The sequence below is a fragment of the Pyrus communis genome, chromosome 8, assembly GCF_963583255.1.
Source record: "Pyrus communis chromosome 8, drPyrComm1.1, whole genome shotgun sequence".
Taxonomy (NCBI): domain Eukaryota; kingdom Viridiplantae; phylum Streptophyta; class Magnoliopsida; order Rosales; family Rosaceae; genus Pyrus; species Pyrus communis.
The window spans coordinates 19,309,544-19,334,486 of NC_084810.1; the positions used below are offsets into that span (position 1 = coordinate 19,309,544).

The following is a 24,943-nucleotide window of genomic DNA, read 5'->3' on the forward strand; positions in this document are numbered from 1 at the left end:
TTTTTTTATATCCAACGGCAGAGATTAATTAGTTTGAATAAAAAAAAATTAAAAATTTTAAAAAATGAATAAAAATCAGAAAAAAAATTTGAAATTTTTTTTAAAATCTTATCCGAAATTACAAATAAATTATTTTGTATTATTTTATAACTTTTCGAATAATGACACGTGGCGCAACGAGAACGATTAAAAATCCTAAATTACAAATAAAATTATTTTATAAATAAAAAAAATACTAATATTTTATTGCCTATTGTCAGGGCTATTGAAGTGCAACGGTGGAGATGCAAAAGGCGATTACTGTTCATTAAGGGTAGTTACTGTTCACTGGGTGGATAGCAATCTGGAGTGTTGGAATTCAAATTTTTTTTATATCCAACGGCAGAGATTAATTAGTTTGAATAAAAAAAATTTAAAAATTTTAAAAAATGAATAAAAATAAAAAAAAAATTTTGAAATTTTTTTAAAAATCTTATCCGAAATTACAAATAAATTATTTTGTATTATTTTATAACTTTTCGGATAATGACACGTGGCGCAACGTGAACGATTAAAAATCCTAAATTACAAATAAAATTATTTTATAAATAAAAAAAATACTAATATTTTATTGCCTATTGTCAGGGCTATTGAAGTGCAACGGTGGAGATGCAAAAGACGATTACTGTTCATTAAGGGTAGTTACTGTTCACTGGGTGGATAGCATAGTGTATTACCTGGGGGGTTCCCAGGAATTGCTCTAACAAAAATGACATGAAAACTAACGCAAAAACTTAACAAGCTCACCAAACAGGTCTGAAATTTCAAAATTTCAATTTTTTTTTTTTTCTGTATAATTCATTGCCTCCTGAAATTAGATTAATTAAAGATAAAAGCATATGGATTAATATCCAATTAAACTGGAGTCGGAGCAACTCACCTTCCTGAAACCTAATTAGTCTCCTTAGGCTTGTTCACCTGAGGAGGAATAGTCGCATCAGAACGCTGACGCTCTTTTTCCATGGAAGCCATTTCCGCTTTATACCTTTCATATAAAAGTTTCTTTAGCGAAATTCCGCATTTGTACCCGACCGCAGACTGGCTCACTACTGGCTCACTAATCTCTGGTGAACGATCACGAACTCGACTTTCTCTCCCTCTTTTGTCAGTCTTTAGCCACTTGAACGAGAAAGTTTCTGCATTAATTGTACCTGATGGCTTCAGTCTCATCGTGTCTTTGGCTAAACCAACACCATTACCATCATCATTTGTACATTCAAATGAAGACGAAGGAGGAGGAGGAAGAGGTTGTGGTGGTGGTGGTGGACAAGTACGCTGCATGATTTCGTTCACGGAACAGTACTTATTAGGGTGCTTAAACTTGCACCTTTTTCTGTTGTTGTTGTTGATGGGAAGAAGAGGTTGGCGAGAGTGATCATTTTCTTCTGAAGGTACGCCATTGTTTTCGTCCCCGCTGCTGGAGTCATGAACGCGTTCATTCAATTGGAGGGACTTGTTTCTCGCATGGCAGTTCTTCATGAGGAAAATGAAAATCCACCGGAGAAGGAGAGAGAGAGAATTCCGTTTTCTGCTGTGGTTGGGAATTTGGGGGAATTGGGATATTAGGATTTCACATAATTTTGTTGGGGTGTCTGATGACGTGGCAGAGCGGTTATGCACTGTCTCTTGTTTTTTTACAAGAGTAATCATATTCATATCATGGTTTTGTACCACATTTTCATACCAACTTAGGTGGCATTTGATGTGGACAGTCACATCATTTGAATTAAGGGGTTTTTGGATCTAGGTCCAAAAACATAGGTAGTTTTTGGGACTGAATCCAGTTATCTAATTACATATTTTGATATCAATTTTTCCCCTTCAAATAAAAATATTTAATTTCTTTAAATTTTTTTTATCATTTATTCAGTTTTTAAATTTTAAATATTTAAATACTTAAACTAAAATATTATCTAGGTAGTTTTTGGGACTGAGTCCAGTTATCTAATTTAATCAGATTTTTAAATTTAGTTCATTATTTAATAAACTAATAATTAAGAAAAACTAGTTAATTAAATAATGATTGTGGTATACGAGGAATCTTTCTTATTCATTTCTTTGAGTTTTGCAAATTTTTTAAATGATGTGACTGTCCACATCAGATGCCACCTAAGGTGATAGAAATGTGGTATAAAAACATGATATGAATAACATTACTCTTTTTATAATTGAAGTAGGATTCTCTCCCCTTCTATTCTTATCTCCTTCTATCCCTTCCTCTCACATATTATTTTTTTTGTCTTATTGTCTCTATAAAAAAAATCAATATAAGATGTTAACTTGATTAAATCGTAACCGTTCAAATAGAAGGAAAGATAAATTAGAATGGGAGAAAATCCTCCTCCTTTATAATTAATACGTTGGAACTCTACCATTAATGATGGGTTATTATTTAGAAATTGTTTTATTAGAAAAGTAATAATCATACACCATTTGACCAAAAACGCATAATTTTTCTCTTTACACTATTTTATGTTATTAACCATAAGATTAAATAAATTAAATGAAAACAATGATCAAGATTAAATAACTATGTATGTGAGGAAAATAATGTTACGTGTTTAACATTGGTGTTTTTATTATTGGTTTTTTTTTATTAGCATTTCACATAATGTTGAATACACCAACATTAAAATTTAATGATAATGTCTTATATACCTTAATATGTAATGATGCTTTCAATCTATAAGGTTTCCAAAAAAAAAAAATTGAATACACACAAGTCACTTTTATTATGTATATTCTGAGATTCTTTATCTTTTTTCAACTCTCCAAACCACTCTCACGTTTCATTGTAGAACAAAAACATAACCATGAAACTACAAACACGTTGATTGAAAAAAATTATTTTTAATGATAAGCAAGCAAGACCACCTACTACTTTCTCAGCGCCATTACTATGAGCTAGCAGAAGTAATACTTCTTTACGAAAATGCACCCTGCATAACAAAACATGGGGCAACCCCTACAGAAAAAAGAACATCTGTTAATAGGATTATTTATTAAATTGCTTGCTGTATAAATGCAGAGAGTGCAGAAACACATGCAAATAGGATCAAACAATTGTTGGCATCACATTGTCCAGATACTATTAAGTTGATGTATGACGATAGTGGGTTTAGGACAATATGAAGCGATAGAGAAATAGAAGAGATCTGGACTCACTCCGGGCTTTGACATCAGACCAAATGTGTATTGGAATCGCTTCAATAGAGAAATTAGAAAAATTCCGGCATCACACCGGCCTTCAGCTTCACATCGAAGGTGCCTTGAATGACTTTATGTATTTGCACATATGATGTGAAGAGTGTGAGGTGTAAGTAGAAAATGTGGGTGTATAAAAATGTAAGGTGTAAATTGAGAGTGTGGATTGTGAGAGTATTATGAGAAAATATGTGGGTGTATTAAAATAAAATTTTAATTGTAAAAACAAATGTGGGATGTATTCAACAATATGTGGAGTGTTGATATATATATATATATATATATATATATATATATATATATATATATATATAAAGCCTTTATTAATTTGACAATATGTGATATCTTTAATTTCCAATATGAAAAATGGAACTTTAACGAAAAGCTTCTGATACTGTTCATTTTAATGAAAACTCACATTTTAACACTAAAAAGTCAATTCTGATACTAATCACTTTACCCTTTATTTTGTCCTTATCGTTAAAACTCAAAGTTTTCAAATCTTTTTCATTAGTTTTTCTTATGAAAAATTCAAACTTGTGCGCAAAATGGCACGCTCACTGTACTTGAACAATTGGCCTATCCATATTTGCGTTTATTTTGAAGTTTATGATGAGGGCTTGAGAAGCAATACAGTTGTAGTACATGGTCATATAAATTGGAGCAATCTTGTGCTAGTGCAGAGTCATGTATATCACATCCCATCAATCGCATTCATAGTGCTATGCAGTTTTGGAGAAACCAAAAATGGCATTTGGCAACCTAAAGATTTAGTTTAGAAAAACGAATCCGGATTCTCTCCGGATCCTAATAATCTGGCCCTAAGGATCAAATGATATGAGCCGTTGAAATTTGATCTAATGGCTACAAACAAAGGGTTCATCTAAAAATTATAATAATTGTAACCGTTGGATCAAATTTCAATGACTTGAATTAAATGATCCTTGAGCTCAGATTATTGAGATCCAAAGAAGATCCGGGTTTTAGAAAAACAACTAACTAGCTCTTGTTTACTGGTACTTGCTTTATTTTTTTGTTTGAAATGGCAAGCCTGAGCCCCAGCAAAATGGAAAAAAACTGGTACTTTCTTTTTCAATGTCAGAAGGATGTCAAGTTTGAATCTCCGCAGAGCATAGTGAAACTTGGGAGGGTAATGTTCCAGTACCATTAGCAAGTACCCTAGCAGCCTTTTGTCACATTACGCGTACGGGGGCGCCTTTTAAGCTGAATTTCCATCGAGTACCGGATGCCAGTAGATGAATGGATGCTTGGGAGGGTTAACCGAAATGGTAAAGATTGTTTAAACTTTAAACTCAAGGCTGCTATATAGGGCCATTTTACATGGGAATCTTTCAGGTCAAGGCATAGAGCTAGTTGATTGCTTTAACTGTATGGTTTTGTTGTCATGAAGCATTATCTCTAATTATTATTTTTCTCATTTAAGTCTCAAATTATACCGATATTGATCTGAAAGACTCACCTTCCAGTAAAACTACAGTCTGGTAATATTCACCTCTACTTGTAATTTATAGGTGTAAGATCACAAGTTTAACTCTCATAAATATTAAGTTCAGTACCTAATTATGATTGATTAATTGAGTGTTTGGCCCCAGATCCCCTTCGTCATTATCTTTATATCAAAAGACAAAAAAGAATAACATCTTGTAAATAAAAAAGTTTTTTTTTTAAACAAAAAAAAAAGTATTTTAATTGTAGAAAATATAATTTCTACATAATAGAAGGATAAATGCAGTATAAACTTAAGGTTAATTGCACGTACACAACCAAAACATCGAACATATTGCTCAAAACGGAGTTGGTGCCGCTTGAGTTTGTACAAATACAGGTACGAACTATTGTATTTAGCAGTTCTTGAAGTTTGTTGTTCCATCTCCAAAACTTGTCAGTTTTGATCTTTTTGGGTCAGGTAATATTCCAATGTCCTATCGCACATATCGATATATTCAGAGGCCGAGCTAGCATCGAAGTGTCTTATTTGGTAAAAGTAAATGAGGTTGGAAGCAAGATATATAAGATATAATCAAAGAGAATTATTATTAGCATTTTAAAATTTTCATTCTACATTCTTTATAAGTATATTTTTGTTTCTAATTATAGAAAGTTTGGAGTATCAAATGAGATTTTTGAAGTGCTAATAATAACAAGTTATAATTATTTATTAAGAATGTGATAGTAAAGTATTTCAAATAGTATGATTTTATTTGTATATATGAATAGTAGTGGATACAACCACATGTCTTATTATTTTTCCTTTTAGAAAAAATTAGGATTTGGTCCTTATCCATAAGTGTTTTTTGACTTAAACATTAATAGTTTTAAATTTTCTGTTGAAGTCCTTTGACTTATGTGTACGTCAAATTTTTAAGATTAATCAAGTTCTAGGTCTGATTTTATTTCTTTAACTCAAGAAACACATTTATTCATTTCCGTTTCTGTTCTTGAATCTGTTTAGGATAGTTAATTTATATGTAAGGGATTTTATTGTTGTTCCATATCCCTAATATCCTCTCTTCTTCTTCTTTTTTTTTTTTTTTCTTTTTTTTCTTTTTAAGAAGAAGAAACGGTAGTGGATTTATTCAAAGACTTAGAAAAGCATACAATCATCAAGGAGTGCGTCACAGATTAAATCCGGGTGCTCCTCATACCAATAATTAGGAAAATTCGACATTATAGCCAACTTGGCTAATTTATGCGCCACACAATTGGCGGATTTACGAACCTGGCAAACTTTTGACTCCACAATTCGCTTTAATTTGAGATTTGAGTACAAAATTTTTTAGGTTTGAAGAATTGAGTTATTCTTCTCTAGCTCTTTCGTTGTGTCTGCCTAGATACTCATGGCTAGGCAAATTTTGAAAGATGTCATCCGGTACTTGAATAGGCAAAGATTAAAAGAGGTGCATCTGGTATTTTTCTTCTTGACATATACCATCTTAATTGGATTGAGTACGTGTTGTGTTGTATGTTTGTAAACCTCATCGGGACAAGATATAGGATTTCATCTACTTTTGAATATTTATTTTATTCTCATTTTTCTTTTGGTTGATTTCAATTCACCTTTTGTCAAGATTGTGGTCACTTTCATGCCTCTTTTGTTTGAGCCTTAATGTGGGATTGTTTTAAACGTAATTATGTTGAGGTTCATTTTGTTTACTTGTAATTGCAACAAATGACAACCATTATTCATGCTATGCTTGCATAAATGACGTCATATATGTATGTAAGTCCTTTTTGGGAATTTTGTTTAAATTATTTGGCGAAAAGATAAATTGTTAAAGAAAAACAATTATGCATTGATTGTGTTTGGCATAACGATTGGCTTAAATGCATCATGAAGTTAAAACTCATATATACTTTGAGTCAAGTTGAAAAATATTTTGGCTTCAATATAACATTTGAGTGTAAAAGTGAAGCTCGCTCCAACAACAAGAAGATATTGTATTCCAACAAGAATAATAACATTTTAAGTTTGATCCCAATGTTTTTTCCTTCAAAACACACATATACTCAAACGTTAACCATTTATCACTTTTGGACTCAAATATAAGAACATATACCAAATCATTATAGATAGATCCAACGATCGCGACAAAACTTAGAGGAGATAAGTTTTTTTATTAACCATTTAATTTTCGTTATCGACTCGAAACAGCTTAACCTCTAAGTTTCTAACACTGATCAATATGCATTTGAAAAAATCTTGTATGCAGATAATATAGTTAAGTGAAAAGTTGAATAATCAATGATGGTGATATCATGAAAATTTCTACTATGTTAGACATTTTTCACGACCGTTGAATGGGCTTAACTAAAATTTTGAATGGCAGGGACTAAACAATCATTCCGAAATAAAATTTGAGTATGCTTAGTGGATGCTATTTGGCATATAATATATGCTGATATCCTTTGTTACTTAAAGTGCAAGCAACCGAAAAGTAAATTTCCTACAGATTATGGAATCAATGGGAAGTAACACTTTTGCACATTTTTATATCGAATGAGTGGCTACCATAGTGCCATATCATGTGAATTGATAACCAAGTGCGATTCTTTATTGTTTTGGGAAACGTACTACCAACCTACACGTTGCCCCTTTTTTGTTACATTATCAATGGGTTTTGACTATCTTAGCACCACTTAAAATAGGTAGACATTAGAGAGGAGATCAAATTTTCTGTATCCAAAATCACTGTGTCTCTCTATCTTAATTATGACCGATATATATATATATATATATATATATATATATATATTAAATTAATGATAATAAAGTTGAGGAAAGTTAGGTTTATTAAACACGTGTTAGTCAATGGTCATAGAAAAGCTATAACTATTTGGGGTGCAAAATGTTTGATCTCATTAGAGAAACCAAATAGGTGGCCTCTCCGTGGTCTAACCATTGATTGACACGTTTTTATAAACTTAATTTTTCTTAACTTTATTATCATAAATATATCATTCATGATTAAGACCACATCCATTTTGAATACAGAAAATTTGATTTTTGGACTCCTTTTTTATATCAATTAAAAAGAAGTTTGACTATCAACTACCATATCATGTGATCCACAAAAAATGGTCTAAAACATTAATCTTCCTAGCATTTTCCCTTAGAATGTGTTTTAACTAGTTATACAATTAAACTATGAAACGAGAATATCATTTAACAAGTTTACTCGAGTTAGAGAGTGTTGTTCAGATATAAATTTGTTCATATTTTTCAATTTGTTATATAAACTAAAATTTTAAGCAATTTGTCAAATCAACTTTACAAAATCATTAATTTGTTTTCTCACCCTAATTCTGTTAAATTTTACATCCAATATAAGTCATGTGCGAGCATATGACTTGTGTTTGGGGTTATTTAGGTTATTTTAACATCTTTTCACAAGTTTTTAACTTTTCTTTAGTACAAACACTTACACTTTTTACTTTTCTTTAGCACATATGCATCTACAGCTCAATTTATGGCACAAAAACGTCAACTAGTTTCTCATTTATAAAGCATGTGACATGCTAAAATGTAAACTCCCACTTGTGTATCATTACATATTTGGAATAACTAGAAGAGAGTGCATTGCAGGATCATTTCATTCCTATCATATCAAAAATATTGTTCCATTGCCTGAGAAACTCTACAGTTTTTGTCGAATACAACTTAATAAAAGGGAAGTAAGGTATTAAAATCACCGAAATAACCCTAAACACAAGTCATGTGCGATGCACATGACTTATATTGGATGGAAAACTTAACAAAGTTAGGAGGAGATAACAAATTAATTATTTCAAAACGTTGGTATGACAAATTGCTTAAAATTTTAGTTTATATAACAAATTAAAAAATACATACAAGTTCATCTAACATTTAAAAAAATTTCCCAATAAGTATTCATTTGGCAACACAATATAGTAAAAGAACATTGTTCTTTAACAAAACGAGATCCTATGCCAATGCTATCTCATGGGCGAGATTTTGATACGAATTTAATCATTATTTTCTAAAAAGGAAAAATCATCTATGATATTTTAATCAGACATTGAAATTCAAACGAGAGGATTATTTTATTTATGTAACAAAAAAATAACGAACCATGAGCGAAAAACAGATGAGTATTTGTTGGTGATACAGTCTAAAATGAATGAAAAAGGTCCCAATAATAATTTAATGATTTGTTCTTTTTTTTTTTTTTGTGACAATAATTATTTGTTTCTTACTCCCAAGTATTATTATTTTGTTAATACAACAATATAATTAAAACAAAATTGAAATATTTGGTTTAAATCAATAATGGCTCAACCATAATATTTGCTATCACTCGCATTTACGAGAGACAAACTTAAAAACAGTAACACATGTTTGGATGAAGAAAATAAAATTGAAATTTTGACAAAAGTCAGAATTTATACATTGTCATGCACCAATCAACTTGTTCAGATTCATAAACATAGAAATCTAAAATTTCCGTGGAAAATAAAAACTTGAAATTTGGAACCGAATTATGAAGTTTAATTAAATTTCATGTAAATAAGTGTCACTTCCAAATTTTTATGGGTGAGGGTTTAAAAATAACAAATTCTATATTCAAATTATATTATTATTTTAAGTTAATCAAACAAGAAAATTCACAGATCCTACAAAAGAAATCTCATCATTTTAAAATTTCATAGTAATCTTAAATTTTCTCACTAAAACAGCGTGTAACTTGCAAATGGAGAAATCAGGGGGCAATATAAAATAGTTAACGCCTAATTATTTGATTACCCTAGAAAATAACGACCCCACTAATTAAAAAATTAAAGCAAAAAAAAACAAGAAAGGTCAACTTTGCAAAGTTGAATAAATACCAGGAAATATCACCAACATTTCTCCGGCTTTCCTCTAAAAATTAAAAAATAAAAATAAAAATTCTCAGGCTTCTTTTACAAAACACCAAATAAATCTCACATATAAAATTAAAAATTGGGTAGGAAATCTCGTTCTTGTCCGAAAAGAAGCTCAAAATCCAGTGGCAAATCCGTCGAATCAAACAAAAACAAAAGGGCAATTCAGGTATTCCATTTATACCTACACCTCCCGGTACTCGACGCGTGACCGCGCCTTCCCAAACAAAAGGCCGCGAGTCCACTGGAAAAGCAGTATAAAAAACCCTGCTCACGAAACTCTCAAAATTCAAAATATCCACCGCAAAAGCTCTCAGGAAACCATGACTTTGCGGAGCGGGTTTCCGCTGCTGCACCAGCAATTCAAGGCGCTGTTCAGCAAGAACCTCCTCCTCTCATGGCGGAACAAGAGGGCCACATTTCTCCAGCTCTTCTCCTCCTTCTTCTTCATCTTCCTCATCTTCTGCATCCAGAAGGCGATCGACGCGCGCAACGCCTCCTCCACGGCGTTCGAGAGCGTCGCCAATCCTCCCGCCCTGGCCGCCCCGCCGATCCCGCCGTGCGAGGACAAGTACTACATTAAGATGCCGTGTTTTGACTTCGTCTGGAGCGGAAGCGACAGCGCGAGAATTCAGAGAATCGTCGGCGCTATTAGGGATAATAATCCCGGTAGGCCAATTCCTTCGGGTAAGGTAAGGAGCAGGAGTTTGAATTTTCGTTGCCTTGTCTCGTGTTTGGCTAGCGAGAAAATGGGAGAGAAAAATGTTGCAGCTATTTTTGCTTTTCTTTTTTTAGTTTCTAAATTTTAATTGTGGAAATGATAAAAATTTGATATTTCTTGGCCACGTCAGCTGTGCGAGAGTTTAATTGGGTCTTGCTTGAGATTTTGACCATGGGCATATTAATTTGTTTAATTTAATGGAGTTGCTTTTTTGATTTATGAGTGCACATACCAGATTTACAAATAAATGAGATTCAAAGTTATCTATGTAGCGCCAAGACAACTGATAAAGTTAGCGAGAAACACTTAAAAGGATCAAACTTTTGACAAATAAAAATTGTAGTAGCGTTATTGTTTTTGCTTATTCGTGCGCATTTTATATATGTTTTTTCATTGAATGTGAAAATTGTATGAAATTATATGATGATGCTGAAGTATTCATTTCTGAAATGTATGAGTTTGAACCTTTTTTTTCCTTGGGTTATATGTACTGCAAAGAAACTTTTCAAAATTATAATATGAAAAAAAAAAAGAAAAAATTAGGATTGGTGGTTGATAAATTTAGGCTAAATGGAGGGGAAAAAAATTGGAATCTTAATCCTTTTTGCTTATCTTTGTAGGTGGGTTCAGAGAGTTTGTGTTATGTTTTGTTCATGTGCATCGTTTGTTGTCTAAACAAAGTGATGATTGGTATGGTGTTAGTATGTTGTTTTCGTTGCAGGATCCTTGAAAATCCAAATTTAGCATAAGAAAGTCTGAATATCAAAATATCGGATAGTAACTCTTGTCGTGCTGTTTATTTGTGAAGGTCAAATCATTTAGGACAACAGCTGAAGTGGATGCATGGCTGTATAGTAATCCTATGCACTGCCCAGGAGCTTTGCATTTTGTGGAAAGAAACGCCACTGTTATCAGCTATGGCATACAGACTAATTCTACTCCTGTTGCAAAACGAGGGCAATATGAAGATCCCACTTTCAAATTTCAAATTCCGCTCCAAATTGCTGCTGAGCGTGAAATTGCACGGTCTCTGATTGGAGGTAATAGGTTTTGTTTCTCATAGTTCTTTATTGTTTGCAGAAAGCCTTACTTGCATGATTTTAAGCTTGACCTTGGCTCTCACATAATGACTTGTCAGATCCAAATTTTAGCTGGTTTGTTGCATTCAAGGAATTTGCACACCCTGCAATGGAGCTTTTCTCTGCGTTGGACACAGTAGGACCGACCTTTTTTCTTGCAACTGCCATGTTTGGTTTTGTGTTTCAAATGACTTCTTTGATCACAGAGAAAGAACTAAAGCTTAGACAGGTGATGGATCTAAAGCAGCTTTATGTTAATGCGTGTGATTCTGTCCAGTTAAATGGGTTTACGTATTACTGCAGTGTTGTTCTTTTGCATTATCAATTGGTTATAATGTTTTATCTTGTTTTGGCCAACAGGCAATGACAATGATGGGTCTCTATGATACTGCATACTGGTTCTCATGGCTCACATGGGAGGGAATTATTACGCTTCTTTCATCACTTTTCATCGTTCTCTTTGGAATGATGTTTCAGTTTGATTTTTTCCTTAACAACAGTTTTCTGGTCTTGTTCCTTGTCTTCTTTCTTTTCCAACTCAATATGGTAAGACTGTTTTTTGTAAATACTTGTTTTGATTCATTATTGTACTTGCTGAAATGTTTTTAAGAAGCAATCCTTATAATAACCTCTAATCCATCCATTCTAACATTTCATGCAGCTTGGTTTCGCCTTTATGTTGTCAGCCTTCATAAGCAAATCATCATCATCAACAACTGTGGGGTTCTCTATATTTATTGTTGGTTTTATGACCCAGGTAAGATTGTCAGTTCAACATTTTGTATTACGGGTTGTTAGTTTAATGGTATTAATAGCCATTTTTTTCCTTGCAGCTTGTTACAGCGTTCGGATTTCCGTATTCTAATAGTATCTCCAAGACCTACCGAATCATCTGGTCATTTTTTCCACCTAATCTTCTTGCCAAAGCTCTACAGTTACTAGCTGGTGCAACATCCACTCCTCAAGATATTGGGATTAGCTGGAGTAGAAGAACAAAGTGTGCACCAAATGATGATGAATGTGTTATAACAATTGTATGTAAACACATTGATCTTCAAACCCCAACATATACAATAGTTTATAAGTCTTTTGATTGTTTCTAATAATTAATACTTTCATTTAAACTTTGATAGAATGACATATATGTATGGCTGGTGGTCACGTTCTTCCTCTGGTTTGTACTGGCTATCTACTTCGATAATATCATCCCCAACATTTCTGGTGTGAGAAAATCGGTGTTTTACTTTTTAAATCCTTGGTACTGGTTTGGGAAAGGTGGAAACAAAGTGAAAGGTAAATAACACTGTAAATTCAGGTTGTGCTTGAGTTTGTGCTGTTAGATGATATTTATGGCGATGTTTTTCCTCTCTTTTCATAGAGGGCGGCATTTGCAGTTGCATAGGTTCAGTTCCATCACAGGAGCAACTTACTGCAGATGATGAAGATGTCCTTGAAGAGGAGAACATTGTAAAACAGCAAACTAGGGAGGGCATAGTAGATTCAAACGTTGCTGTTCAGATACGTGGCCTTGTCAAGACATATCCAGGAACCACCAAAATTGGTTGCTGTAGTTGCAAGAGGACTTCATCTTACCATGCCCTCAAGGTAAAGAACCTTTTCTGACTTTTTGTATTTAGAAAAAAGTTGAGAGACTGAAAGGACATCTTGTATCACTTAGCTGCGTAGAGGAATCGCCTTCTGAGGTAAACTTATGGATATTTCATGATTTTCATCAGCCATCATTCATATTGTAATGCTTGAGACAAACAATATAACGCAGACACAGCGTATCTGACCAGTTTTTTTCAATTAAATGATGTAGTAACAATGGATATCTTTTGAATAACCTTCAGGGTTTATGGGTGAACTTTTCCAAGGATCAGTTATTTTGTTTACTTGGACCAAATGGAGCTGGAAAAACCACGGCAATCAATTGTCTAACTGGAATCACACCAGTGACAGGCGGAGATGGTAATACTATTCCTTCGTTTTTTTAGTTTATTGATAAAGCAATTCTTGGATGAAATCATTGATAAAATTATAAACTATATTGTTAACAGCATTGATTTATGGATATTCTGCTCGAAGCTCGGTCGGCATGGCAAAAATTAGAAAAATGATAGGAGTTTGTCCGCAGGTGAACTGCTCTCCCTCCTTACACAAACACACATAAACGCGCTCACACAAATATTAAAAAATATGCAAATTACATAGTTTTCGTCGTGTTGCAGCAACTCAATGAAATATTTAGACTTAAAATCCATCAGTGAAATATTTAGACTTAGAATCCTTATGTTGTCTTTGGTCGTAGTTCGATATTCTGTGGGATGCATTATCTGGCAAAGAGCACCTCCACCTGTTTGCTAGTATCAAAGGCTTGCCCCCGTCTTCAATCAAATTGGTATGTGCTATGCTAATTAAATGAGTAATTCTTCCCAGTATTTCACATGCCTTCTTCGATAGTGTTTGAACTCTTGGTATACTAAAGATGAATGCTCTTCTGATATGTAGGTTGCTAAGAAGTCATTGGCAGAGGTGAGGCTCACTGAGTCAGCCAAAATGAGAGCTGGGAGTTACAGTGGAGGAATGAAACGTCGCCTGAGCTTTGCGATAGCCCTCATTGGTGATCCAAAGTTAGTCATTTTAGATGAACCGGTATGGAAATTAGAATTTTTTCCCCATTATATTTGAAAATAAAGTTCAGAGATTACATAGGACATCAGGACATAAATCTGCTCTGAAGATTAGCCCTGAATTAAGCTAATTAGATAATAAGCCTCATATTAAACTGATATAATAATCAGACCTTTATTTAAGCTGCATGCCTAGAATCAACCCTTATACTAAATGACAACTATCAGCGTATACCAACGAGAAAAAGTTTATCTAGACACTCGACATTTATATGATTTAGTTTATGATCTGCAGACAACTGGTATGGATCCAATAACAAGAAGGCATGTGTGGGACATCATAGAGGATGCGAAAAAAGGGCGTGCAATTGTCCTTACCACTCACTCGATGGAAGAAGCTGACATTTTAAGTGACCGTATAGGAATAATGGCAAAGGGTAGGCTCCGTTGTATTGGAACTTCAATCAGGCTTAAGTCCCGGTTTGGGACTGGTTTTATTGCTAATGTGAGCTTCACTGGAAGCACCAATGGACAAAGTTCTCCAAACAGAGATGCAGTTACTACACCTCACCATGAGGCTGTGAAGCAGTTCTTTAAAGATGTATGTTAATTTGTGAAAATGATTTAAAACTTTTTTTACACATAGAAAGGTTAATTTCTAACAAGGGAAAAGTTTCGACAGCATTTGGATGTTTTACCGAAAGAAGAGAACAAGGCCTTTCTGACTTTTGTTATTCCTCATGACAAAGAGGGGCTTTTGAAGGTAATCATTTCACTTTCTACTTTCTTGTATATACTCGATTAAATGAAACTACTATGAATGACTTGTTCTTAACAGAAGAGTCTCAGTTACAGAGTCTGCAGTTTTGCCACTGTTCTTATTCCCTTGGATTTTATAATCTTCTGCAGAATTTTTTTGCGGAGCTACAAGACAGAGAACGTGAATTCGGTATATCAGACATCCAACTTGGTCTTACAACTCTTGAAGAAGTTTTCTTGAATATTGCGAGGCAGGCAGAGCTAGAAACTGCCACAGCCGAGGGGAGGTTGGTCCCTCTCACTTTAACATCCGGAGCCTATGTCGAGGTAAGCACAATTTCACTCCCTTTGTAGTACTCCGTAGCAAGATACACTGGCAACGACAATAAAAGCCGGCATAAGTTCATGTCTTCCTCCTTTACACTAACTTATTTCAATGATTTGGCAGATACCTGTAGGAGCTAGGTTTGTGGGGATTCCAGGGACAGCTTCCGCTGAAAATCCAAGAGGGACTATGGTAGAAGTTTACTGGGAGCAAGATGATTCCGGTGCCCTCTGCATATCTGGCCACTCACCTGAAGCTGCAATACCACCTAATGTCGAACCAATGTCTTCCTTGGCTCCAACTTCACGCAGAAGCAGCCGGTCACGACAAGTTCGTGGAATTGTGATTCACCCGGACCAAATCAGTAATACTAGTCCTACTGTTAGTTAACAAGTTACCAGAGGTACATTTTCTTTTAGACATTTACAAAGTACCATCAGTGGAAGCACATATACATTTTACAGTTATTTTTAAATAAATGATTGAGAAATTACATGTAAATTACAATTTGTCGAGAATCTTATTATATACTACTGTCTTTCAAATATTCGAAGTTCAGAAACAGCCTTTAATTTTGATTCGGTTAGGTGAAAGGTTGGCCATCGTTTTCTTTTTCTTAGAAAACAGAGGAGAAACTTGTAGGATGTTGCCTGCAAGAAAAGCCAGAGCAGATTATTTAACGTATGACGATGAATTCAAACTTAGAATTTGTCGATTGTTTAGAGACCTTTGACCTTTTGGTTGCTTGCTGACTAAACAATGCCCATTAATTCACGTTTTTTGTAAAAAATACAAATGTTTTATTTTTTTCAAAATTTTTTTCGTAAGCATTAAATTTTTTACTATAATGTATTTAAAAGAGAATTTACGATTTATTGAGCAACAAGTGTATATTTAGGAGAAAATTTAAGTTGAAAAGTAAAAAAAAAAAATAAGAACAGTATAGAGATGTTAAAATCACCTGTAGGTGAGGCTTATACAAAAAATATCAAAATTTTGTTTTGTTAAGTAGGCTTTCACACTCTTTTGGTTGGTTCTATTAATATACTTTTTTGCTCAAATATCTTTAAATTTAGGTTTTAAATCGTAATTACAAGTGTTTAAATATGAATTATAATAGATTTTCTAGGGAAAAAGTATATTTTGAAGAGGATGAATTGATAGTTTGTTGTAGTGGTAAGAAAAATTAACAAAATTGTACAAAATGATTCAAATTATTGGGGTGCAGAAAGTAATTCGTGACTTTGTGGCACCCCTAGAATTTGAACCATTTTGGTACATTCTTGTTAATTTTTATAAATTTCTTTTACCACTACAATAAACTATCATTTTCATATTCTTCAAAATATATTTTTCATTGTGTGAAGCTCGACTCGTTTTCTAAGCACACGAGAGTTCACCTCGTTCTTCGAGCACATAGCCCGCCTCATCATGTGTGCATGTGTTCTTCTCGTTCTGCATGTGAGGTGTTTGCATTGTTTTGCGTGCCAGAAACCCACCTCATTTTGCGTTCACAGAGCTCGCATCGTTTTAGTGTGCACGAAGCCAACCTTATTTTACATGAAAAAGTATACTTTGAAGAGCATGAATATGATAGTTTGTTGTAGTGGTGAGAAAAAGTAACAAAAAAACACAAAATGATTCAAATTCTTGAGGCTGGCAGAAAGTCATCGCATGACTTTCTGGCACCCCCAAGAATTTGAATCATTTTTATTAATTTTTATTTCATTTCTCTTACCACTACAACAAACTATCATATTCATGCTCTTCAAAATATATTTTTCCGTGCATGGCCCAACTCGTTCTACATGTGAGGTGTCCACATTGTTTTGCATGCTAGAAACCCGCATCTTTTTGCGTCCACGGAGCCCTCATCCTTATGGCGTGCACGGAGCCAGCCTCGTTTTCCATGCACAAGGCTGACCTCAATTTGTGCGATGTATCTTGCCTCTTTTTCTATGCACAAGCTCACCTCGTTTTTGCTTGTCAAACGCCCGCCCTATTTTCTGTGAGCGGAGCCCACCTCATTTTGCATGTCATGATTCGCCTCATTTTGCATGTCAAGCCCGCCTAGCACCCCTGTCTTTTGACAAAAAATGCAGATTTTTTATTTTTGCAAAATATTTTTCCTGAGCATTAAATTAAACTTTTTAAGGAATTTGGAAGTTGTTTTACAGTTCATGGACCAACAAAATATATATTTAGTAAAATATTTGAGTCAAAAACTAAAAAAATAATTGAAAAATATAGTAGTGAGACCCATATAATTGTCAAATCGGGTTCGATGCTCAAGAATCTCAACAAAAAGTCTCACCTTAGTTTTCAAAACTTCACAATGAGGCGAAGGTGAAAATAAACAAATTGAACAATGATTTATGTATGAATTTGCAAAACCGACAGAAAACCGTAAGTTTTAATCCACGTTCCTTTGTAAAAAATGCAAATTTTTTATTTGCTCGAAATATTTTTTTTAAATTTTTGTGTAAAAATTAAAGATGTTAAAATCACATGTAAATAGCAAAATTTTGTTATGTTAAATAATCTTTCACCCTCTTTGGATTGATAAAGAGAGTTTTATTAATATACTCTTCCGTTCAAATATCTTTAAATTTTGGTTTTAAACCCTTGATTATAAGTGTTTAAATACGAATTATAATTTGTAGAGAAAAATATATTTTGAAGAATATGAATATAATAGTTTATTGTAGTTGTTAAAAAAATACAAAAATGTACAAAATGATTGAAATTCTTGGGGTGTCAGAAAGTCACGCATGTTTCTGCCACCCCAAAGAATTTGAAACCTCTGCAAAACTAGTTGTAAGTAGTAAGGATAATCTCCCATGAATCTAGTAGATATTCATGGCATCTGGTTCGGAGCTCCCAAACGGAGTTATTAGCTTTCAGAGATACTTTCGAGGATATCCGCGAAGTCTCTGAAGTGCTTCAAATGTGTATGCAAGTCTTGGTCATTTCTCACCCGCAACCCTTCCTTTGTCAATGCCCATCGAAAATTCTACTGTGACAAGCAGAGTCACCTCCTCCTCACCACCTGGGACGAACCTACAAGACAACAACACTTCTCCATAAAAATCAACCAAGAAGGAAGTCCAACTCTTGTCACCCACCTTCTAAAACCTCCAATACCGCCAAGCAAGAATGTTGAACGTCTCTACGGAGCGCTGAGCATCAGTGGCTTAGTCTGCCTTTACCTTTCTGACACCTTGTTCACCATTCAAACAGATCACAACCATCCTGTTCGAATATTCAATCCTTGCACTCAAGAGTGTATAGTTTTTCCTCATGATTCACCTGCGTACCGCACCATCCATGTTACGCACCACTTTGGGTTCACTCCCCTCACGAACGAGTGTAAGGTCCTTCAAATAAAATGGTTCCAGCCTCTAAAATCGAGAGGGGGAATGAGCTTTATGTTTTTCAAACTAGGTACAAGTTCATGGAGGCGAATAGAGGTAGATATTAACGATCTCCGATTTGATCCGCTGAAGTGCCAATTTGGCAGGAGAACCGTGTTCTCCATGGAGCCATACATTGGATGCATGACTCAACACAAAATATTATCGCGGTTTTCGAACCTGAAGAAAAGAGATTCAGAGTCATCCCATTCCCCAAAGATTATGATTACGGAATTCATGGTATTCACGATAAGCAAGGTAATATATTTGAAACGGAAGGGTGTTTGGCTCTAATAAGTGACAGGCAATTGAATCAGATGAATACAACGGAATTATGCATTTTGAAACGACTACCAAAATCAGGTGCGGGTTAAGAAAACTATATCCCTTCCCTTTAGCTGGAGGGAGTTAGGATACCATATTCCTTTCTATACTACTCACAATGGCGAGCTCCACCTCCTCCAATCTTCGAGATTATGAGTTTTAGAAGTGAAAGTTTTTTTTTTTCCAGAATCGATACTTCCGAATGATATTCGGCTGAATTTTCTTGCTAATTATGATGACAACATCGTCCCCTTAAGGTGAGATGACTTATTTCATTTTCAAGCTTCAATTCAATGTTTTTTTTGTTGAATGTTGCAATTTGGTTCATTTGCTAAATGTTTTTGTTTAAACATTTATTCAACAATTATCGTCTATGAAATATGATCATAGAACTTCCCGACCAAGTGGAGGCTTTTGGTGTCCAATTATATTCGTCCACTTGGCAATTAGACCAAAAGCCGAAAATTGAGAGTAACCAAGTCCAAAGTAAAATCAAAGAACATTATGGAATCGGTCCCTGACAAGTGAAATGTTGAAAAAATAGTGTTTGAGGCCCTGAGGGTTCTGGCTAGAATGAATTTTGCTTCAAGTTACGTAATAATTTCGCTTTACTTAAGACTTTATTTGTCGTCATTTTATACTGTATTTTGAAAATTCTTCTACATGAAAAACTTGGATCAATACTTTGGATACTTTATGAATAACTGTCTGTTTTTGGCTCCTGTTTTGGTTTCATTTGTATCCATCAACTTATTTTTCCAATGTTGTAAAAAATAATGCCCCTAATTTGCCATGCTAACTGATTAAATTTTGGGTCAAACTTAATACAGATGGAAGTGTAAGAGGAATTCATCGAAATTTTGTGGTGGGTACCTTCTGTCTATGTGTGTTCATCACAACAACAAAAAATTAGAATGATGAACTTGTTCTCTGTTTGCACTTGGATTGTTTGATGCAATGTTGTGGTGGGTAATTTTTTTTTTTCTTTTTCTTTTATGTCAATCAATGAGTACATTTTACTGCTTTTTGGTTACAAATTTTGTTCTTATGTTCTCACTCATAACGTCCACGAAGTTCTTTGGTGGGTACATTTGGCTGCTTTTGGGGTTTCAAATTTTGTTCTTGTTTTGACTCACAATGAGTACTGGGGAGTAAATGGCTTCTTATACCCTAACTAGTCACAAGAAATAACGAGAATATCCTAAACATTATCTCTATTCCTTTTTTTAAATGCATTTCCAACAAGGTTTTTATCGAGCTCCATAAACTATGAAGACTCCATATCTTTCTGAGTACTTAACTTCATATACTACGTTAATGAACATTTTACTTTTTCTTTATAAAACAAAAAGAAAAGAAAAAAAATATGTCTTGACAAATTGACATCAAATATTAAATCAGAAGTAGTTTTATCCGTCCTTCTTTTACTCTCCAAAGGGTTTAAACAATTCAACAAAAAATGAAAACATAGCTGAAGTGACGTTTTGTTTTTTTTTTTTTTTAATGATACAAGCGGACGGACCAAAGCAGCTTACTGTATGGCCTGTATTCCCAACTAGATCTTGTCATTTCTTTATATCCTCTTACTCTTCTTCAGATACAAACCAGGAGCTCCATCGATCAGCCGATAACTTGCATCCTAAGAAAGTAGTACAGAATATAGATCAATATACATGGAATCATCAACTGGTCCAGAGCTCCCCAGCCAAATTACATGCTTCGAGATACTCCAAAGGCTACCGTCTAAGTCTTTGATGCGCTTCAAATGCGTATGCAAGTCTTGGTCCTCTCTCACCCACAGCCCTTCATTTGTTGAGGCCCATCACCACTTTGGATGCAACAAGTACGCTTACCTCCTTCTCACCACTTGGGACCAAGTCACAAGCCAGCAACACTTCTTCTCCTCAGAAACCGACCAACAGGGAAGTCTTACACCCGCCACACGTGTTCTAACCCTTCCAACGCTGCGAACCAATGGATGTCGCTATACTGCACAAAGTATCAATGGCTTGGTATGTCTGTACCTTCAAGTAAGGACCACAATACCTCAATTCCCAATCAAATTGATCATGGAAACCCAGTTCGCATATTTAACCCTTGCACACGAGAGTCTATTGCTCTTCCCCACACTTCATCCGCATCTAGCACAATCTATGTTACACATCATGTTGGGTTTAGTCCTCTTGCAAACGAGTACAAGGTTCTCCAAGTGCAAAAGTTTGTCCGTGCTGGGAGTATACATTTTATGTTCAATGTAATCACATTGGGGATAAATTTGTGGAAATGCATAGAGGTAGACCTTAATAATCTCCCTTTTGATCCTCATAGATGCCTGTTTTATGAAGGAAGCGTGTACATCAATGGGGCCATACATTGGATGAATGGGTCACAAAATATGATTGTGGGTTTCAACATTGAAGATGAAAAATTTAGCAGAGTAATCCAACTTCCTAAAGATTAGAATCTTTTTAGGGTTGATCCGTTTATGGTTGAAGTGTGTGGACGTTTGGCTCTAGGCGACAGGGTGCAGTTGATGGGGCAAAATATAATGCGGTTATGGATTTTGAACGACTACGAAAATCAAGTGTGGGTTAAGGAGTCTTTCACTTTTGCCATTCAGTGGAGGGAGTTGGGATACCCTTTACATTTCTATACCATTCACACTGGTGAGCTCCTCGTCCAATTTCCAAGATTAAGTACGGACCAGGTCGACCTTGCGCGTGCGAGGGTGCATCTGTACGATATAAAGAGTGAAAGTTTTAGGAGTGATGAAATTGTTTTGCCCGCAGAATGGACATTTCGGAACAATACTTGGTTGAAGGTGCTTACTAGTTATGAGGATAGCATTGTGCCATTAAGATGAGATACGGCCTACTTCATCATGGAAAATGATTTTTGCACAACATGTTTCTCTTTTTTCACACCCATGTTTAAATTTGTCCATTGATTTTCTTTTGTTTTATTCAAACCAAAGTCCAAAAAGAAACCGGGTGGGCACGAGTAGAAATATAGTGCGTGAAAATCAATTTCCCTATCATTATCAAAGATTTTAGTCAATGGTTGCATATTGTTGCAAGATGAGGCCCTCTCAAAAGTTGATATTTCTCCCGTAGAGCAAACTGAGAATACATTGGGATGACATATTCGGGAAGCAACGATCAGCTGCCACAACAATTCCGTCATCTAAGACAGTTTTTCTTCATCTTTTTTTATTTTTTATTTTTTATATTTTTATGAGGATGATAATGTTTTGATGTATTTGTGTGAAGGGCCTGAATATCAACATACTATTAGAATGAAGGCTACTTTTACATTATGTTTACCCTTCATATCTTTTGCAGTATATAATGCGAGCTATATGGGGTGTTCTATAATGATTTTATAAAGATTTAATCTCAGTTTACTATCCTCAAGTTTCGGGGTTTTCAACATTTGGTACTTGAAGTTTTTTTCGTCCAAGAGTCATACCTAAAGTGTTAATTTTGGGACAGGCTCGTACATCAGTTAGTCTGGCTGTTAAGTCTCCCATTAACTGGTGACGTGGCGCCCACATGGACAATGATTGGATGTCACGTGTCAATATAGGTCCCATGTGGATATTAAAAAAAAAAACGTCTTCTTCCTCAACACCCCCGGACCCTCTATCCCTTCTCTCATTTGCACATCTGCATCCACCTAATCTCTGCACATCCATCCTTCCCTCACCCCACTCTGACCCGACTCTTCTTTCAACTCGAGCACGAACCCTGCCGACATTACCCCGGCTCCGACTATCGTCGACCCCAACCGCAGAAGATCAAGTATCCCAAACCCGCTACAATAGCACTCACATACCATCTTGTAACTCCAACGATTGCCAAATATCAAAGATGGGGAGAGGAGAGAGAGGGGCCTCAACTCAGAAGCCAAAATGCACACACAGAGATCACATTCAAAACCAAACCCTAAAAATTCAAGAAACTCGCAAACGGAGATACAAAATTGCCCTAATTTTTCTCTCATATCCGTTCCCCCAATTCTTCCTATTCTAATAAAGATTGAGTTGAGGTTAGGGTTCGCTCAGTTTTCGAGTCGTGGCGTGCGCAAAAGGAGCCATGAACCTCCATCCCTTCTCTCCTTTGCACCTATCCAACCTCTGCACATCCACCTCGCCCACCCAAAATGACGGCATGACGATTCCGCCCCTCAAAATTGATGCTAAAAATGAGGCAATCGACGACCGTCGGAGCAAGGGTAATGTTGGCCAGGTTTGAGCTCGGGTTGGAAGCGGAGTCGTGTCGTGGGGGGGGGGGGTTGAGGGAATGATGGATGTGCAGAGGTTGGATGGATGCAGATGTGCAAATGAGAGAAGGGAGGGAGGGTCTGGGGGGTGTTGAGGAAGAATACACCCTTTTTTTTTTCCTTCAAAATTTAAATTATTTTTTTAATTTATTTTTTTAAATATCCATGTGGGACTCATATTGACATGTGGCGTCTAATCATTGTTCACTTGGGTGCCACATCATCAGTTAACAGGAGACTTAACAGCCAGACTAATGGATGTATGAGACTGTCCCAAAATTAACACTTTAGGTATAACTCTGGGACAAAAAAAATTCATGTACCAAATGTTGAAAACTACGAAATTTAAAGGTAGTAAATTGAGATTTATAGAAGTAGGTTTGAATGAATTCCGTTTCGTACTCTATTGAGATTCTTATGATCACAAAAGATTTCAATTTTTATCCAAAATAATTACAAAAGAAAAAACACATAAAATGTTGGAGGAAACCAAATTTTCCTGTGAAAACACATTGAGTTGTTGTTTGGAGTTAGTTTAAGCAATGTCCAAGTAGAATATTATTAATGTTGGAAAATATTAGTATTTTATGATTATTTGGGTTTGCTTGTTAGTTTAGTATATGGGCTTAGCCCATCCAAATTAGGGTTTCTAGGTTTTTCTCTTTATAAATATAGCTTATATTACGGGTGCAACTTGAGTTGGGCCAATCCGAACCCATCCATATCCAACTTGACTTTAAACCTGAACAAGTGGGTTTTTATTTAGTTATAACCCACCCGAACCCAACCCAATTTCAACATGTTCATTGATTAGGTTGAGTTGGGTTGATCATTTGCCCGTCCATCCCCAACCCAACCCAACCCGACTAACCAAACTCAATCTAACCAAATTGTAACCCATATTAATTAATGCTCAAACTACACCTAAGTGAACCAAGTCCAAACCAACGCGCTTTCTAATATTTTTTTTAATAAATTACCCTTTATAATTACTTAAGCTTTTAGGGAATAAGAGGCTCTGATTAGTCAGCCTATATTTGTAGTTTCTAAATCCTAAAGCTTTATAGTAGATTTATGAAATTAAAGTTAGCTAGCTTTGATGCTACTTGGCTTAATTTTTTTAGGAATTCTTGAAAACTAAGTTATTACAAGATTAAACTTGAAAAAGTTTGGCAACCCGAATACAACCCAAGTAAACCCTAACCCAATTAAACCCAAATCCAAATGAACCCGAATGAAACCCAACCCGAACCCGAGCCCGAATTGTAAAAGTTGGTTTAGGATTGGGTTGACCTTCAAACCTACCCGAGTTGCAGCTCTAGCTTATAGTTTAGTATAAAGATAAGTTAGTTACGATGTAGTCTCTTAGGATTTTATAGTCGTTTCGGCATTCTCATTTGTTTAATAATATTCTTTATTATTTTGTAGTCTTGCTCGTTGCACACTTTGATATTTAACTTGGTATCAGAGCAGGTTTGATCATTCGAGATTTAATTTGTTCTTGATTCGAATCAATATCTCTGTTTATGTTATTCATTGTTTATTTCCGGTTTAGATTGTCTTGGTGTAGTTTGAAAAACAAAAAAAATTGGAAAAGAAAAATTGTCATCGCATTGACCGCCGGAGCCGCGCCGCACCAGAGCCAATCTGAAACATAAGGTCTGTAACCTGATAATTGCTCAAAAGTGCATGTCTAATGCGCTTTGATTATACCCGTTACGTGTTTTTCTCTAGTAATTTATCAAATTTGTGCTTTAAAAAGA

The 24,943-nt window shown here is 34.9% G+C and overlaps 1 protein-coding gene and 1 pseudogene across 1 annotated transcript; both read left to right on the top strand.

The window, feature by feature from the left end:
- The first annotated feature begins 9,537 nt into the window (after positions 1-9,537).
- On the top strand, positions 9,538-15,989 carry LOC137742478 (ABC transporter A family member 2-like). Its single transcript, XM_068482359.1, has 16 exons — positions 9,538-10,337; positions 11,175-11,406; positions 11,505-11,674; positions 11,806-11,991; positions 12,107-12,202; positions 12,279-12,479; positions 12,579-12,738; positions 12,824-13,050; positions 13,299-13,416; positions 13,506-13,582; positions 13,757-13,846; positions 13,957-14,100; positions 14,374-14,679; positions 14,761-14,841; positions 14,988-15,164; positions 15,286-15,989. The coding sequence occupies exons 1-16, from the start codon at positions 9,969-9,971 to the stop codon at positions 15,550-15,552; spliced, it is 2,901 nt and encodes a 966-aa protein (XP_068338460.1). The 5' UTR covers positions 9,538-9,968; the 3' UTR covers positions 15,553-15,989.
- A 2,032-nt stretch (positions 15,990-18,021) lies between these two features.
- LOC137741724 (F-box protein At1g30790-like) lies at positions 18,022-19,160 on the top strand (annotated as a pseudogene).
- Positions 19,161-24,943: the final 5,783 nt, after the last annotated feature.

Excerpts from the sequence above, each read along its gene's own strand:
- LOC137742478 (XM_068482359.1), top strand. The coding sequence starts at position 9,969 with ATGACTTTGCGGAGCGGGTTTCCGCTGCTGCACCAGCAATTCAAGGCG. Across the intron at positions 11,407-11,504 it reads TGCACGGTCTCTGATTGGAG|ATCCAAATTTTAGCTGGTTT; the intron begins GTAATAGGTTTT and ends ATGACTTGTCAG. Across the intron at positions 14,101-14,373 it reads TAGTCATTTTAGATGAACCG|ACAACTGGTATGGATCCAAT; the intron begins GTATGGAAATTA and ends TATGATCTGCAG.